General features: G+C 45.8%; 1 protein-coding gene across 1 annotated transcript; it reads left to right on the top strand.

Annotated features, from left to right (window-relative positions):
* The first annotated feature begins 2,033 nt into the window (after positions 1-2,033).
* LOC117076546 (LIM homeobox transcription factor 1-alpha-like) lies at positions 2,034-4,937 on the top strand. The gene is made up of 3 exons (XM_033200182.1): positions 2,034-2,265; positions 4,486-4,672; positions 4,766-4,937. Exons 1-3 carry the CDS (start codon positions 2,190-2,192, stop codon positions 4,935-4,937), a joined length of 435 nt encoding a protein of 144 aa, XP_033056073.1. The 5' UTR covers positions 2,034-2,189.
* The last annotated feature ends 12,168 nt before the right edge of the window (positions 4,938-17,105 follow it).

Genomic DNA, 17,105 nt, shown 5'->3' with positions numbered 1-17,105 from the left:
TTAGTTCAGTTTAGGAACTGAAGGTGCCCCAGAGAATCACACTGAATTGAACTGAACCTTCCCATGATATTCAGATGATGGGACTCAGATTCCATAAATTCCCTTACATTTCCCTCAACTGTAAGACTGGGACATCAATTGTCTCCGCTTCATGGGGGTTGTTGTAAAGATTAAATGAGGTGACTATGTAACAAAGCTGGCACAAAATAAATGATAAACGCCAGCCAGCATTGTAATTTATTTATTGAGCATCCACCTGGGGCCACACAACATGCTTACCTCCTGGGATATACAGACGGATAAGGCCTTATTCCTGCTCTGAAGGGGGCTAAAGGTCTGTTACTGCAAATTAAAGTTAGGAGGTGCAGATAATTCACATTTCCCCACAGAGACTTTGTTGCCCTAACAATGTCCCTTTACCTGATTTCCTGTAGAGTGTCATTGCAGGTTTATCATCTTGCAGGGCAGATCTCACCTAGTGTCTCCCAAGAGCGTGATTCTTAGACCATGGGTCCCATGGCCTCTGTATACCCCATCAGTGAATACGGTTCCAGCGTAAAGGAAGTTGGGAACTGGCGAGAGCCCTCGGATGATGAGGGGTTTGAGGAGCTCAGAGCTGCTGGGTCCACAACCACCGGCGCTAAACAGCTTCTCAGCGCTTCCCAGGGCCCGGGCAAGGATTGCAGCGCTTTTATTGCAGCAGTTGGAGAGCGGCGGGAGAATCCTCGAGGCCGCACCGCGGTCCAGGAGGCGCCAACATCTCCTCAAAGGCCCAGTTGGGGTGAGGGGCATTGGGGGGCGACCGGGCCGGAGAGCCCCGAGGTAACAGTTACACGTGGAGGGTGGGAAACTTTGGGTGTCCGAGAGCTCCCAGAGGCGGAGGGGCGCAGAGGGCCGCGGCCGTGTGGTGGCCGCGCCGCTAGGCTGGGAAAGGGAGCTCCACAGCCCCGCCACGGGACGCGCTGCCAGCCCCCCGCCCAGCGCACCCCACCCCCTCTCCTCCGACGCGCACGCAGCGCCGCGGCCCCTGTCAGAAGCTGCAGGATCCGCCCCGGCGAAGCAGGGCCGACTCGCACCCAGGACCCTGGGCCTCTGCCTTCCCTCCTAGCCTCGGAGAAGCAACCGGCCCTCTCCCACTGCTGGGGAGCGACGCGGGCTGGTAGGACGTCCCGGGAAGGCCGGCAGCTCGCGACCACGTCCCGGCCCTGCCCGGGCGCGCCGAGGAGCAGAGCCAGGGGCCGGCATTCGCTCCGGCTCCCTCCCCGGCGCTCCGGAGCCGAGGGCGGCTCCTGCGGCTGCAGTCTCGGGGGCGACGCCTTCCCGGGCCGAAGCTTCCAGCAGCGCTCCGCAACTTCTCTCTGCTCCAGTCACTGGGAGAGAGCTCGCCTATCAGGTAAGTAAGGCTACCCGTGCCTAGGCTGTCGCTCGGGCGGGCGTGTTTCTGAAAGTTGATTTGAAATGCATCCAAGACTGAGCTGGGCCAGCCGGGGCTCCTCCCCGAGGCGACTCCTTTGCTTCTGCAGACATTCTCGGCACTGGCTGACTGGCGGGAGGACCTCCCTGCGCGTCCCGCACACCGGCTCCCGCGCGCCCCCAGCAGAGTGCAGCGCCAAGAGTCCAGAAGCGGGCGGGACGCTCTCCGGGTCCCTTACTGTGCCCCTTCTCGACCTGGGGCAGGTGAGGGCCTCAACGGGGCGGCTGGGACGCGGGATTGCAAACCCTATCGTCCCGCGTGCCTGGACCCCGTCGCGCGAGGGAGGGAACCCACTCTTTATATACCCATTATACCCCAGTAGCTGGGTTCCTGCAGAGACGTCCCGAGGGCCCACCTTCGTATAGGTTGGGGCGGAGTCGGATTCGGGATGGAAAACCTGGGGCAAGGGATGGAGGTGGGGGGGGGGGGCGGGCAGGAGAAGGAGAAATGCAGTTGGGGGGCGGAGGCCTAAGTACATAACGTGTTGACTTCGAGTGAAATCAGATCAGTCAGAGCAGTTCGCAGTGACTGATCTCTCCTCCCACCCTAGATTCTCTTGGCTGGACTCTCTCCTCCTGGCTGATTCTGGTCGCCGTGGACACTCCTTCTGTTCTTTCCCAGGAGTGCGGTGGCTGCGGGAGCCGAGTCCCAGCGGACACGGACGTCAGACGCATCGTTTCTTCTCCTCTACAGGTCCTCCCGGCCCGGCCCGAACATGCTGGACGGCCTAAAGATGGAGGAGAACTTCCAAAGCGCGATCGACACCTCGGCCTCCTTCTCCTCCCTGCTGGGTGAGTGTTCAGGCTGTGCGTCCTGGGCGCACTCTCATTCCCGCCTGGCCCTGAGGTCTGGAGCCTGGCTCTCTGGGACCTGGTCCGCGATAGGGGAGCTAGCGCCCCACTTCATGCACTAAACGGAGCCCCATCACTATCTGTCCGTCAGTCCTTGTGGGTCGTCCCTATCCAAATAAATCCAACAAGCCGCCCCAGGCCTCACGCACCGGGCACCGAATTCCCCAAAGCCGCGAGGGGCGGGCGATCTTGTTCGCAGGAGTCTGAGTGGCAAGTGATTAAAAACACCCAGGGCTGGATTTTTAATCTCGGAGCTGATCGACGTCTCATAAATGCCGCCCTCTTCTCACGGCCTAGAGGCAATAGCATCCGAGACCCGAGGCCTGGAGCGCCCAAGTTCGAGGCGGCTTCTCTCCCGCACCAACTCCAGCCACAATTTCAGCCATAGGCACGGCCGAGAGAGACTTTTCCGGGCCGGTAGGCAGCTCAGCGCGGGGATTAGACCGCGCGGCGGGGCCCTAGCCTCCGCATTAATTAACTGGAGCTGGATGCCGGGTCCTGTGGGTCCCCCCTCACAACTCCTTTGCAGCTACAGAGTAGGAGTAGCGAGTCAAGGACCCCGGAAGAGTGTCCACACACGGGTCTTGCAGAGCTGAAGCCAGAGATTCTGGTTACGGCTTCCCCACCCACTCCGCCCTCGGAGCTTTTCAAGTTTGGGAAGCCCGAGTTTTATTTTATTTTATTGTATTTTTAGCAGGAGGGATTTTTCGTTCTGTCCTTTAAACTTCTTAACTCTTTCACTCGGAAGCGCTAGAGCGGCATAAATGTGGAGGATGAGACAGTTCTGCTGGAGAAACCAAATCCAGAGAGGAATCTCCCCACCTCCAACACCCCAGATGAAACGAAATCACGTGCACTGAGCGCCCCTCTTTGAACCCCCCTTTCGGGAACTTTTGGACTTGCCCAGCCTCAGAAGAGAGCGGAGGCCAGAGCAGGCAGTACCCGGACGGGTAGCGGGTGCGGATTTATGTATACAGCGGGCGTCGCTTTTTGCTCTGTGCCCTCCGTCCGGCCCACGTTCGCTCTCCACGCCCAGGTCGTGGCCCAGGACGCGGAGACCCTACCGAAAGAAAATAGAATTGTAAAATTGAGATCTATCTCGCTGCTTCTCCTAACCTTCCTCGTCCGATCCCCAAAGCGGCAGGTCCAGCTCCCGAGCGGGTGGCCTGGCCTCTCGGAAGGGGAGAGTGGACAGAGAGTGCAGCCGGGAAATGGGGAGCGCAGGAGTGTTGGTACCGGGAGACAAGCGCAAGAGTGTTGTTACTGGGGGACAAGGCCTTCTTTCAATAGCTGTGAAAAGTGCCAGTAAAGGTGGCCAAGCGTCGCCACCTGAACCACCTCTCCGCCCCCCACAAACTAAAGGAGCAAAGCACAAAAAGTCCAAGGGGTAGCAAAGAGTGGATTCCCTGCCTCCGCTGAGTCGCTTTGAGGCCCGTTTCACCCTCAAGCACTGCTGCCGAACGCGCCTGGCATCGGGAATCCCGGCCGGGACACTCCGCGGCTTACTTCTTCCGCGAATTTTTTCCCTCCCTGTGTTTTGACGCTTCTTAGTTATGAAAAACTCATGTGCAATTTGCATGCCAGTCAAGACGCAGCGGTTTGGGGTTCATCGGTTTGAATAATATTAGGTTTGCTTCGGAGTGAGACTACATTTTTCTGTACCCCCAGGACTTTTTAGGAAGAAAAGAGAAAATTTTGTTTCCCCTCAAAAAATAGAACAGAACTCTGCGTTTTAACAAAGAAAAATCCAAATTGTTCTTATGCATTCTCAGTTTTTAAAACAGTCAGAGACAGGCATAGTGATTTAATAATTACGACGTAATAAACCTGAGAGCACAAATTTGTATGTAATTTAATCTTACAGGATGTGCACACGTTTGCGAGCATACCTGGGTGTGTTTGTTAATTGAAGGCCAATTACTGATTTCTGTACCCTCCCCCGCTAGGAATTAAACCTTCTCACATAGTCTCCGTTTGTTAGAAACGCCACTTGGTTTGATTTTTTCCAAGTCTCAGCTTGGTTGATTAGCAGAGACTCCCTGGGTTGGGGGGCGCTGGGGGAATCCGTGGGTGTGAAGGGATCAGGAGCGGGTCCCGGCCAGGTTTGGCATGGTCGACCTGCCCGGGCTGCTCACCCGCGAACGTCTGTTGCGGCTACAGGCAGAGCGGTGAGCCCCAAGTCTGTCTGCGAGGGCTGTCAGCGGGTCATCTTGGACAGGTTTCTGCTGCGGCTCAACGACAGCTTCTGGCATGAGCAGTGCGTGCAGTGCGCCTCCTGCAAAGAGCCACTGGAGACCACCTGCTTCTACCGGGACAAGAAGCTCTACTGCAAGTATGACTACGAGAAGTAAGTGGCCGCGCCCCCGCAGCGCTCCCCACGCACTGGCATCAGTGTGCGTCGAGGACTTTGTCCTCCTTTACCCAAGTCCTTTTCTGGAAGGCCCAAGAGGCACGCCCAGCGAGCAGAACTTCCCTTCAGCCCAGTCGTGTACATTGCCTCTCACGGGAAGGTGGTAGGGCAGAGATCCGCGCGGGTGCGCGCAACAGTGGCCGGAGTCCCGCAGAAGTGCGCGCGACGGCTCTCCTCCACGGTCTGCTCGCCTACTTTCTAGTCCTCCCAGGCCCCTTTCTCTGACTCGGCCATTCCCAGAGGCCACTCTTTGTTAGCCTTGGAATCCCTCAAGCTTGGTCTCCCCCAAGCTTGGTCTCCACTTTTTACCGGGGTGCCCTGCCGGTTGCCAGTGACCCCGTGTCTCCTTGCTGGTTCTCAAGCCATGTTACCCAGGTGTCCGCGCCAGCTTCGCGCCTGTGCCGTGCGGTGAGACTGTACTGACCCCGCAGCTTCTGTCCCCTATGCCCTGTGCGCGTTTCCCGCTCGGGTTTGTTGGCTGGAGTCCGGACAGTTTGGGCTCGGAAATGGCGCTCCTGCCATTCGGAGCTAGGCGCACAGCCCGTTCGCCCTTTCACTGTCGCCTTCCTGGTTTTCTCCAGAACCTTCTGGTGCAGGGGCTTTTAGGACAGTAGTTGGGGCCTGAACTGAAGCCCTCTCCTTCAACCTGTGCCTCCACCCTAGTTCAGGTGTGGGTATGCTCTTCTGCCACGGAGCAGGTTCAATTCCCTCCTGTCCACACGAACGTTCTGGTACGTTTAGAGGAGAACTGGGAGGCGGGCATTTAAGAAAGTGGATATTTCGAAACTAGATTTTTATAACACCAAAGCCTGGATGAGGCCAGAAAGTGGGAGGCAGAGAACTTCCTTATTCTCTCCGGGCGTGCCGGGAGGAGCTTAGGAGGTGTAAGGAGAGGGAACGGGTTTTCCTTGCGAAATGTTTAATTAATAAGGGTATTGGCTTTGCAGAGCTTTGGAGATGATTGAAGAAAAGTGGCTGATCCAGAAGTCTCTTTTTTTGTGCATTAGGACTGGTGTAGGTTGACTGTGTGGACGCGCGCGTGCACGCGCAAAATTCTGCATTTGTCACTGGTGAATGAAAGGAACAGCATTACATGAAGATAATCAAAGGAAGGTTAGAGTGCGAAAAAGCAGTTCTATCATGTTATTAAAAACACAATGAGAGGGGCTGAGCGGGAGAAGTCTCTGTATAGCAAAAAACACTGAGAATAAATAGAAGTATTTTCTTTTCCTGTTGTCTGGGGCTACGCAAGTTTAAAACCTTGACAAAGTGATTAGACCCTGTGACCAAACAAAAAAATTGTTTCGGCCACTCCGCCTTTTTGCCCAAAAATGCTCGAATTTTACCCCCATGTGGAGAGAGTACTAGGCATTTTTTTTTTGTCGTTTTGAAAAGATAATAGCTTGGTTTTTTCCAGAACTAAAAGAAATGTGTGCTCGATTTTGGAAGAATTGGACAATACAGAAATATATAAAAAGTGAAAACTCCTTATGACGACCTATGAAGTGATCATTATGGACAACATTTTTGAAAGAAGATATGCCTGTCTCTATTCTTGGTTGTCTGTTTATTGACATGGTGTCTGCGTGAAAAGTGTAATTTTTAGGTAGTTAAATAGATTTAGCCCACACAACTTCAAGTATCACCTTTGAATAAAGCTTCTGGCTGATTGCTCGCTTTTTTCTCTCTCGCTTTTCATCGAAAGGTTTTGGTATTGTGTAGACCCAATCTTTAACTTTCTGCTTATAGATTACTGAAATGTCCACATCCTTCAGGCACAACACTGGCAAATTCACAAGTATTGGGGCTTAGGAAAGGATTTGGATTGTGAATTTCTATTCTGTTTGTTAAAAAAAAATCACGAATCAAAGAAGGCTTAAGGGTCAACACAGCTGTCTGGCCAGTCAAATCTTCTTTAAGGAAGTCAGGCTGTGTCAAGAGGAGAAGAAACAGTTGTTGTAAAGTACTTAACACAACAATGTCCCTTCCATTTCAGCCCTCCAGGTTTGGCGCGGTTTGGGCTTATTAGCCCAGGAGGGTCAGTTCTCTCCTCACAAAGCTATTTCTGCAAAGGGAAAATTGCAGGGATCAACTTGCCAGCTGTTAGCCAGAACCAAGAAGATTTTACAGAGGGATGTGAGCTACATTGTTCAGAGAGGTGCTGACATTTCAGTGAAGGATTTTAATTTTATTTTAAAAATATTTTTGGAACCATAGATTTCCAAAATTGAGTTTTTTGTCCTCTTTAGCTCATGGCATCATAGCAGTACTGGCCTGTGCTTAGCCCATCAATTGCTTGTTAGGTTAACTCATTCCTTTTTAAAAATTCCTTTTTTCTCTTCTCTATCCTCCGTTCCAATTATATTATTTTTCCAATAAAATCGGGTTTTAATATATTTCATAATCTTAATGGTCTTAGTCTCTGCATGGTGGTATCTGTAGGAGAAAAAGGAGAGAGATTTTTATTTGTTTATTCTGTAAAAAAATTAGGCTCAGGACACACTTCTGTATTCAGTAAGCTTTTATGGAGCTTCTATATGCAAGACGCTAGGCTAGATGAGGAGAGGACAATGAGAAAAAGTCTCAGAGCCTGCCTTCAGGAGGCTTATAGCTCAACACTTTTTCCATCTGTGTTGTCCTTGCCATCAAGTATTTATCAAAGCCTTCTTCCATTTAGAGTGTAGGGCTAGATATTGCACAGAAGCTATCGGGAATGGCCAGATATTTATCCTCCAGAGGGAACACAACTCAGTTTTAGGCAATAGTCCTGAAGCAATTACAAAGAGCATTTTTCCTCTTTAAAAAATACAATTGTAAAAATAGCTTTGCTTTTTTTTTTTTTTTTTGGTGGATCTTTGAAAAATTTGAGGCCAAACAAAGTAAATGGGAAGAAAATGAGGTGAAAGTTAAGTGGTAAGACCATGTTGATGGTAAGTTAGGGAGCACTTAATAAAAAATGAATATGCAGGCAGTGCCTTGGTTTCCAAATTTCATGAAATTCAAATGCTGTTTCTACACATTTGAATGAAAGAATATGTAGTGAATGCACAGTTTTCAGTGTCAATCATAGACATAATGTTAACAAAGCAAGTTTATCACATTTATCTTAGTCATCTGTATGTGAATTTCTTGCTGTTGGGCAGTTTTGCATTTGAATTCTTAGCTGTCTGTTTATGGTGTTAGGCAACCAGTTAAAAAGTTAAAATTTCATTCTCTCAACTAGTTGTTACACCTTCACAATGTCAAACACCAAGTTTTTCTAATTAAAAAAGTAGAATTGACAGTGACGTCTTGCACACACAACTGTTCATCGGAAGACTTCAGGATGTTTTATTAAGTATTTTTCTCATATACTGCGATGCCATTAGGAATAATTTATCTTCTGATTACCCCCAGAAAATGAGCATTTAAGGCAAGAGTGTGGAACACTGACTTACTAATGTATAGAAATTAAGAACTGAAGGCTATCTTTGTTATGACATGTCAACATGGAAAAATTGCTAGTTTGGTGGGATGACAACATTTACACAATTGATGAATCTGTACCATGTCGTATGAAACATGAGGATAACATAGGTGTAGATGTTTTGAAAGTGGATTCAACTGTCTTCAACGTTCCTGAAACTTAGCAGACAACCAGAATATTTTCCAGCCTAGGGAACTTCTATTTATATAACTGTTGTTCCCTATTTAACTGAGTCCTCTATGATCTGGTTAGTTTGGAGTTTTCCCTGAATTTGTTCCAAACAAACACTGCAGTTGGACTTCAGTCTGAGACAGAAGAGACTGCTGAATAACGGGAATGTGGTAATACAATAGATAATTAAGCCCTCTGGAAGGGATCCCACAGTTAAATCAAGTTTTTATTGTTTCTTTCATGTGCCTGGCTCTGTGGGTCAGGCGGGGCCCTCTGCCCTCACATATGAAGTTTATCATGATCCCTTGGATTGCTCTGGACATCCTAGGAGCAGTGTGGGATAGTATTGCTGTCATCAGGGCTGTTCTCACAACATCATAACTCCCCGCATGTCAGCAAATCACAGGCCTCGGGAAACCTTTCCTCAAAGAGCCAGTGGACGTTTTCTTCCCTTTCTTTTGGAGCGGACCAATTTTCCAAAGAAAGGGACTGAAAAAGGGGAAAGTGGCTGTCACACTTAGAGCTTTCTCTGCATCTTTCTTTGGACCCGCTGATTGGCAGCTCCATGGTGAAAAAGACTTGGGTAATGATATCTATTAGCATCAGTAATGAACTAATTCTGCATTTTATCAAGGTAGTCGAGGAAGTGTGTGTGTGTGAGGAGGAGTTAGTTTAGTTTTATTACTGTGACATTACTTGGAGATCAAAATTGGGCATGCAGTTCCTCATGAAAGGGGCCGGCAGATGGAATGGCAGAGGCAATTGTTATATTTTTGCTTTACTTTATCTTTTGTTGGCCCCACTCCTGGCACAATAAAATTTCAGGAATATAAAAATCAAACACAGCTAGGCAATAAATTGATGTCTGTGTTAAATTGCAGGGGGCTTAGCTCGGCGTAAGCACCATCCATGGGCTGTGGTTGTGTTTGTGCAGGCACTTAATCTCTCTCTCTTTTTCTCCCTTTTTAATTTTAGAGGGTGATTGGAAACATTCCCTGCTCGGAGGTGTTTTCTCTTTTCATATGTATTGGTCCCTGGGAAAGACTTTCTTGGAATCTAAGACTTAAAATTTTGAAATAAAATTAGATAGCAGGAGTAGATATTAATAGTATTCTGGGAATTAAAATACTAGGTATGAACATTCCTTTTTACAGTAGGCTTATGGGAATCTTTTGATCCTTACATAAATGGAACACATTTTTGAAAGTTATTTATTCAGTCTAGTTTTACATATTACACCTACCTGGCTAGGAAATAGCTTTTGATATTCAGATTTTAGTGCCAGTAACTTTCCTGATCGTTCATTGTGCTCTTGCTTTTTCATTTTTCTTATTTATAACATTTGTATTAATCGAAAGACCACTAATTTCAGGGAAGCCTCTTCATTATTGCTTTTTAATTCTGGGAAGGTTTTTGGAGATAGTGGGCAGGAGCTGTTTCTCTAATGAGAACAATTCCAATTATTTCATTATCAGCTATTTTTTCTTTTATAGTCAAATTATTTAGGTCATAGTGTTTAGAAGGGAGAAAGTAGACAAAGGTTTAAAGTACTCATGATATGATCAGAAATTTACTAAAGCATCTTAGAATAAATGCATTTTACAAAATGTCATTGTTGGATTTTATGAAGTTCAAAATAACCAATACTGAATGTTATGATCTTGGTTATTAAGTACAGATATACAACACTGGAAAATGAATTATGAGGAAAAAAGCACAATCACATCCACAAGAGAAAGATTTAAAAATAATTTCTGCTCTAACTCTGAAACCTTAGCTCTACATCAGTGTTTTTCAATTTTCTTTCTTTCTTTTTTATAAACATTTTTCTGACATGAGTTTGTAAATGCTCTTTTGCATCTTCAGAGAGAAGTTCCCATATGAGCCACTTGGAGGGTGAGCTAGAGGGTTGGGGGCTGAATGGGGTGAGATGTGTCTCTCCTACTCTCTGCAGAGAAGCAGAAAGGCTCCTATGTGGGAGGGCTCAGCCCTATTTCCAGCATGGCTGAGGCTTCCTCTTAGGAATATTCTATATGTTTTTCTTCAAGAAGTGTCTTAGGAACATTAGACAGTCGCTGCCTTTTCAGATTTGGTTGGGGGAAGTTGGTAATTTTAAGAGCAAAGTGTAGAAAAGGTTCTGGAGCAAATATTACAGAGGACAAAGAAAAGATGCCTTTTTCCCCTTTGGGCCCCCTTAGAAGGGCCTGTTTTCTGAAAGAGAGGAAGATTCTAGTTTGGTACCCCATAGGATCAACATTTTCTCCTTAGTCTCCTTTGACTAGCATGATATGAGGTATTTTAGTCATTTTATCATAACTGAAATTAGTTACGTTAGCATTGACCAATGTTGACTGCAGCTTTGTGTCTCCTTGTCATATCTTAAATAAAATCTGTCCAACCATCTTGCTAAAATGAAGCGAACACCCCCCAAATGTCAAATTGTTATTTTAGTAAAGCACAATTATCTGTCTATATTTTTAACCAAGATGAAATTAATAAAATTGCTATGGCCCTGGTGTTAATTAACGGGAGGATTAGAGCTATATCGGCTAAAAAGGAGGTGTAAACACAGTAATCTTGCTACATGTTTGTTTTCACACTACTGAAAATAAATAAAATGAGACTTAGGATAGGGATTAAGTTTCTTTTGGCATTAGACAGCAGATGCAACTGGAATGCAGTAGAAACCCTGAAGTATTAGTGAAGACATGGTGTAAGGAAGAAAACTGTAGCCCTACATCGGTTTCCTACCCTGTGGGTATACTTAGTCCCGTCACAAATAGCCCCATCTGGGTAGTTAAAAAAGGATTTTGAAAGCCTACCCCTGTGCTGTTCTTTACAGTGGTGAACCAAGGCAACCAAGTCATCCGTAGAGCTTGTCGCCTTGCTGCCATGCACAGATTAGCTAGAATTTAATGAAACGATTGCCAGATTCCCCATTATTGCACCATAATATCATAACAACTAAAAATACAAAGTGGACTGTGCTTTTCCTAGTCCTCTAACTGAAGTCACATGAAAGAGTTTGATCTCTTCCAGCCTTTCAAGATTCCAGTTTGGGAATCCTATTTTTGGATAACAGCAAATATGTCTGGCCTTTCTGACTCTCTGGGCCTCCAGTGTATCCTCACACCAATGGATTGATCTGTGTTTTATTATTATTGTTGTATAATAGAGTGACAGATAGAGCTATCTACCTCTGAGAGCTATCTATCTCTGAGACCTATCTGGCCACTATGGATTGGACTGCCTTATCCTACAGGTCCGATTGAACTCCATCTGTATTAAAAATATCTTAAATGTCCACTGTTGCTGGGAATGGACCACATGCTGTATCTGGACTTCACATCTGCCTCTGTCCCCTTCTCCCTCCCTTATACCCTGTAGAATTCTATTATCTTGACTCTTGCAACCACCTATCAGATGTTGCTTAAACTCCATTTCGTCAACTGCCTCAGTTTTTGCCCAAACCATTTTTGTGGACTGTTAGTGTTCTTTTGATTTTCTAATTAGCCATTTATTTATTTAGTAGAGACAGAGTCTTGCTATGTTTCTCAGGCTGGTGTCAAACTATTGGCCTCAAAGCGATCCTCCCACCTTAGCCTCCCAGAGTGCTGGGATTATAAGCATGAGCTACTGCACCTAGTCTAATTAGCCTTTTAGATACACAAAATAACAGTCACATGGCCACTCAGTTGGGTGAGGCTCAGGCAAATAGATGGTGAGTGGCATAACTCTCAAGTATGCATGACCTCATGACCATTACTCTTTGAGTAACCATTTAGGGGCCTCTAAAAACCTTTCTGACCATGCCTGGTACCTTAGTGGATGCTGGATTATGTCCTGCTACTACAGGTGGGTGTGTTTTGGTGAGTGAGAGAGGTGCCAAGTGCCTGAGTCTGATGCTGTCACCAATAAACCAGGAGAGTCATTTGGCCAGAAGCCTGGCATTCGGTAGGACGTAAACACGTCACTCATTCTCAACTCTGGCTACTTCTTTGAACATCACACTTCTCCAGCCTGGAAAGAAGCATCCTTCATCTCTTGAGCACCAGGTTCTACTGCTGCGATGAGAGGAGCTCTTTGGAGCAGCTTCCTCTCTAATTCCATCCCGCCCCTTCAGTTGCACAGCAGCCACGCCTTGACTCACAATTCTGTTGCCTCCTCCCTATCAAGCCTCAGGAATCTTTAAAAGGACTTTTCGAAACAAAACAAAACACCCCCTCCTGAACTCCAGATTAGCCTCTTAAGCTCATTAAAGTTCCTTTAAATACCAAAATGTTGGGCTCCTGGGGACTATCCCCCCAAACCATATTTTCATTCTTAGCATTGTTGTCATTCATTGTGCAACAGATTAAGGCCAGCTCCCTCTGGGCCCAGAAATAGGCCCCCTGTCTCTGCAGGAGGGTCCGAATATGTCTTTGTTTGAGCACCCGACAGCCTGAGCCTGAGTGGGAGCTGATGCCAGCTTGGCCTGGGGCCCCCAGCTCCAGGGCGGGGAGAGATCGATGTCTCTCCTGAGCATGGGGCCCTGAAAAGGGAATGGGCAGCTGAGAGGAGAAAGTATGAGTTTTTGCAGTTTTGCAGTTTCACAAGCTTGGCAGTCATTGGGTCCTATCCCAGTCACTGGAGAGAATCAGGAATGGGCAAGTGCTCTGATGGCCTGGATTTAAAGAGCTGTCCTTGTCCTAAAGAATCAGGGTGGCTTTAGGAGCCTTTGAGAAACACTAGAGCCTGGTTTCTGTGCATCCCCCAGGCATTCCTGGTCCATCACAGTCTACAGGTGGATTTTTATGGACATGCTTGTCTTTTGCCTAATATTTCTTCCCTTATTTCAGCCTCCTTTCCAAAGAGCTTCCTTAATAACATCCCGCCTCCTCTCTGTCATTGCAGGCTTCCTTCTCTAAAGCTGGCTCTTGGGGAGAGCTTTCTGGTTTTGACAGTGGAACAAATCCTTTTAAACATAACCATCTAGAGTTTCCTCCCCTGCTATTGGCTACCCCCTCACTCTTTCTCCTCTTACTCCTCCTCACATTGTGGCAGGAATTCCTGCTGTGCATGTGTTCTCCGGTAATGACAGCCACCATCTTCACAGGGATGCAGGCATAGCTCTTCAGGGATGAAAACCAGTTGGCAGTGCCATGAGATAGACTCTGGAAACCCAGAAGGGAAGAACATCCCAGGAGACCCCTCTCTGCCTCTTTTACACTGGAGTTTTGATTGCACATCTCTTTCCCCTGGAGCTCTGTGCACCTTGAATTTCTGGATTCACTTATTTTTCTAAGCCTCATTTTCAGAATCTCAGCTTGGCTGTGCCTTCTTGCTTGTCTCATGCTCTGAACCCATCTTGTGACCTTTTATGTTTCATATTGCTTTGTGTGCTGGCTAGAGTTGGCTCTTAGTTAGCTGTCAAATTGGGAGAATGTTATGAAATAATTCACATTGGGATGGACAAGATAATGTTCTATTCTTCTGAAGATACTTTTTAACTGGAAGGGTGTTCAGTCAAAGGAATGACTATCTTAGGGTAGAATTTTAGGCTCTAGACTGGAACCACTAGTGGAAGACATAGTTTTGTACAAATAACACTTTGTAGGAGGCTTCCCTGTTTATCTATATGAATGGCTGGTCAGTTTTATGCACCCACTTTTTTCTTCTGAGTTTTATTTTCTTTATGCTTCATCTTTGGTTGGGATCTTCCATTTCAAAAAACCCGTATTCATAGATGGAAGGGGATAGACAGGTGGGTATGAGTGGTTTGGGCACTGCATCTCTCTCTCCATTACTGAAAAAATAATTTGAAAGACATATGCTACTGTCAACAGGTGTCCAAGCAATGGTTTTCTCATCTATACAACAGAATGTGAGAATAATGACCTCATAAGGTTATTGAGAAAATTAAAGAAGATAATGAACCTGAAAGGCCTTTTGGTAAAGTGTATAGTACTCTACAGGATTGGGTGTTATTATTATTATTTATACATGAGTAAAAGCTTATACATAGTTTTAGAAGCTGTGTATGATAAGCCAAGACAGTGTAGTTGTTAAGAGCATAGACTTAGGAGCCAGAGCATCTGGGATCAAATCTTTGTCCCACTGTTCCTTAGCTGTGTTACCACGGGCAAGGGTCTTACTTGCTCTCTGCCCATTTCTTCTCTCTAAAACAGGGATAATAACAGTACCAACCTCAAGGGTTCACTTTTGTTTAATATTTGAAATGCATGCCGATCAATGCTTGGCTCACAGAAAATGCTGTAAAATAATTCATTGAAAAAATGTATCCTTCTCAATTTTCAAAGAACCTTCATATATATTATCTCTATTGATCCTCACAACAGTTTTAAAAGTTAAGTAAGGAGAGGTTTTCGGTTTTCTCCTCTTACACTTTATAGCTGAGGAAATAAAGGCTCAGGGAAGTTAACAACTTGCCCAAGGTCACGCTGTTGGGGAAGAGGAAACTGGGATGCTGTCCCTAGCTTCTAACTCCTTTTCCAATGGCCTTTCCACTAAATCACACCATCTGCTGCTTGAATTCTGGTGTTCACACCCCAGTGAGATCACAATTCTCAGTTTGTCCTGTTGAACCAGCTCTTGGAAAACAAGTCCCCACCTGCTAGATACTTGAGCTTTCAGGCAGCCTCCCGATGGTCAGCTGTTTATAGTATTCTGTGGTTTTAAAGGAAGTTTTTAGGATTTGGGGATTGCCTCTATGTGTGTATGAGAAATCAGCTCATGTACGATCATTGCTCTTGTTTATCAAACTCCTTCACACACAAAGCTGTCCTTGCCCATCCTTTCCTATCCCACACTATCCACATTGATCTCTATTGCCCCCTAGAATACAGCATAGCTGTTCTTCCCCCCAGGCCTCTAGAAGAAGGACAAAAAGGCAGGCGGAATCCATTTTCTTTCTCTCCAACTCCCAGGGTTTGCTATTGGTGACTTTTGTCCCGGGAGCTTGTCTGCACATTTGGCAGTAGAACTGTTGAATATCATATCCGGAGCTTCCAGCATAACTTCCATCGGGACCAGCCGGCAGCTGTCCATCCATTCCTTGCATAACCCCTTTCCAAGTTTTCTTCTGAACTGTGTTGTATTTTCAAACAAACCTCAGCCTTAGCTAGAAAAGATCCCACTGTGCCCCCAGTGGAGGCTGATTTCCAGAACTGTTGACATCCCTCTTGTTTGTTACTTGGCCTGGCTGTATCAAAAAGTGATAATGGAATCCCAGTTTTTAAGGAGTATTCCTGTATTGTATTATTTCTCTCACCATTGCTGAAATTTTATTCTCTTACAACTAGTTCTAGTCCATTTTGGAGAGGTGAAATATGTGTCTGAATTTACTATGTGTAAACTGATATTTAATGAAACTGGAGATTTCGGGTAACATATGAACAACTGGAATGTACTTTACCTAGTTGCATGTGGAATTTTCTAATTTAGAGTTAGACTCTTATAAACAGTTGGTTCATTAATTAAATCACTCATTCATTCATTTAATCATCAAACATCCGTATTAAATTCCTGTATGTGTCCGGTATGTAAAAATGAATAAAACAAATCACTGATGTACTAAAGGTCTAGCAGAGACTATTTAGACATGTAAATTAAGCAGATGTTTGAAAAAAAGAGTAACATTATTTTAAGAAAGGCTGGCTACAGGGATAGAGAACCAGCTTATCTAAATTCCTTGGTTCTGTATTACCATGTGCTATTCATCATCTTCAAGGCACTTACTACAAATTGAAATATATATATATATATATACACACACACATATATATACACACACACACACACATATATTTGGTTTATTGTCTGTCTGTGTCACTAGACCATAAGCTCTATGAAGGAAGACACTTCTTGTTTTTGTTTTGTTTCATAACCCCTGCATCTTCAAAATCTTGCACAGTATTCAGCGAATACATGTTAGTTGAATAGATAAATTAATGACATGACTTGCTTGGGGTTGTTTAAAAAGCTTCATGGAAAAGGTGACATGTTAACTGGCTCTTGGAGGATGAGTGGGACTGTAGGAAAAGGGGAGAGGATGGTAGAATCCAAGTGGAGGAAGAAACATGTGCAAATGGATGAAGTCCTGAAAAGGAAGTGTGCTAGTCACTGTGGTCACTGGTCGTGGACATGGTGGTGCCACAACATCAAGTGCATTTAGGGTATGGCTGGTTGTGGACTGCAAAATCATGCCAAGTGGCTAGGAGTGTTGTGTAACATGCAAAGAACGTTCAGTTTCATACTGTGGTGAGTAGGCAGCCAGCAGGGATTTCTAAGCATGAAATATTGTGGCCATATTTATTTTCTGGAAAGGTAATTCTGGTGGCAAACAGGGGCACTGGTAGGAGCCTGGGTAGAGACTGGCAGAGACCACTTGGATAGCTGTTGCTATAGTCTAGATAAGAGATAATAAGGATATGAATTAAGGTGAGACATTGGGAATGAAGAGGACAAACATGACCTGGAAAATATTCCTGACGTAGGATAATTTGAACGTCATGACTTTTGACTGAGGAAAGGGATGATAAGGAGAGAAGATTTGATGATGATCCAGAAGGGACAAGGTGGACTGTCATGTCAGTACCTGATAGAGGGAATTTAAGAAGTGAGCAGGAGACAGGCAGAAGCGGACAATGAGAATAAGTGTGAACATGTTATGCTAAGTTACTGGCGGGACAGTCAGGTGGAGATATCCAGGAGGCAACTGTGAAAGAAGATCTG

The sequence above is a fragment of the Trachypithecus francoisi genome, unplaced genomic scaffold, assembly GCF_009764315.1.
Source record: "Trachypithecus francoisi isolate TF-2019V2 unplaced genomic scaffold, Tfra_2.0 Lachesis_group5, whole genome shotgun sequence".
Lineage (NCBI taxonomy): Eukaryota > Metazoa > Chordata > Mammalia > Primates > Cercopithecidae > Trachypithecus > Trachypithecus francoisi.
The sequence above is the reverse complement of the archived record's forward strand: the minus strand, read 5'-3'. Positions and strand labels throughout refer to the sequence as shown.

Bases quoted from the DNA above. Each gene is read 5' to 3' on its own strand.
- LOC117076546 (XM_033200182.1), top strand. From the start codon at position 2,190: ATGCTGGACGGCCTAAAGATGGAGGAGAACTTCCAAAGCGCGATCGAC. The intron at 2,266-4,485 runs GTGAGTGTTCAG...TTGCGGCTACAG, and splicing joins CTCCTTCTCCTCCCTGCTGG to GCAGAGCGGTGAGCCCCAAG. The intron at 4,673-4,765 runs GTAAGTGGCCGC...CTTTTCTGGAAG, and splicing joins TGCAAGTATGACTACGAGAA to GCCCAAGAGGCACGCCCAGC.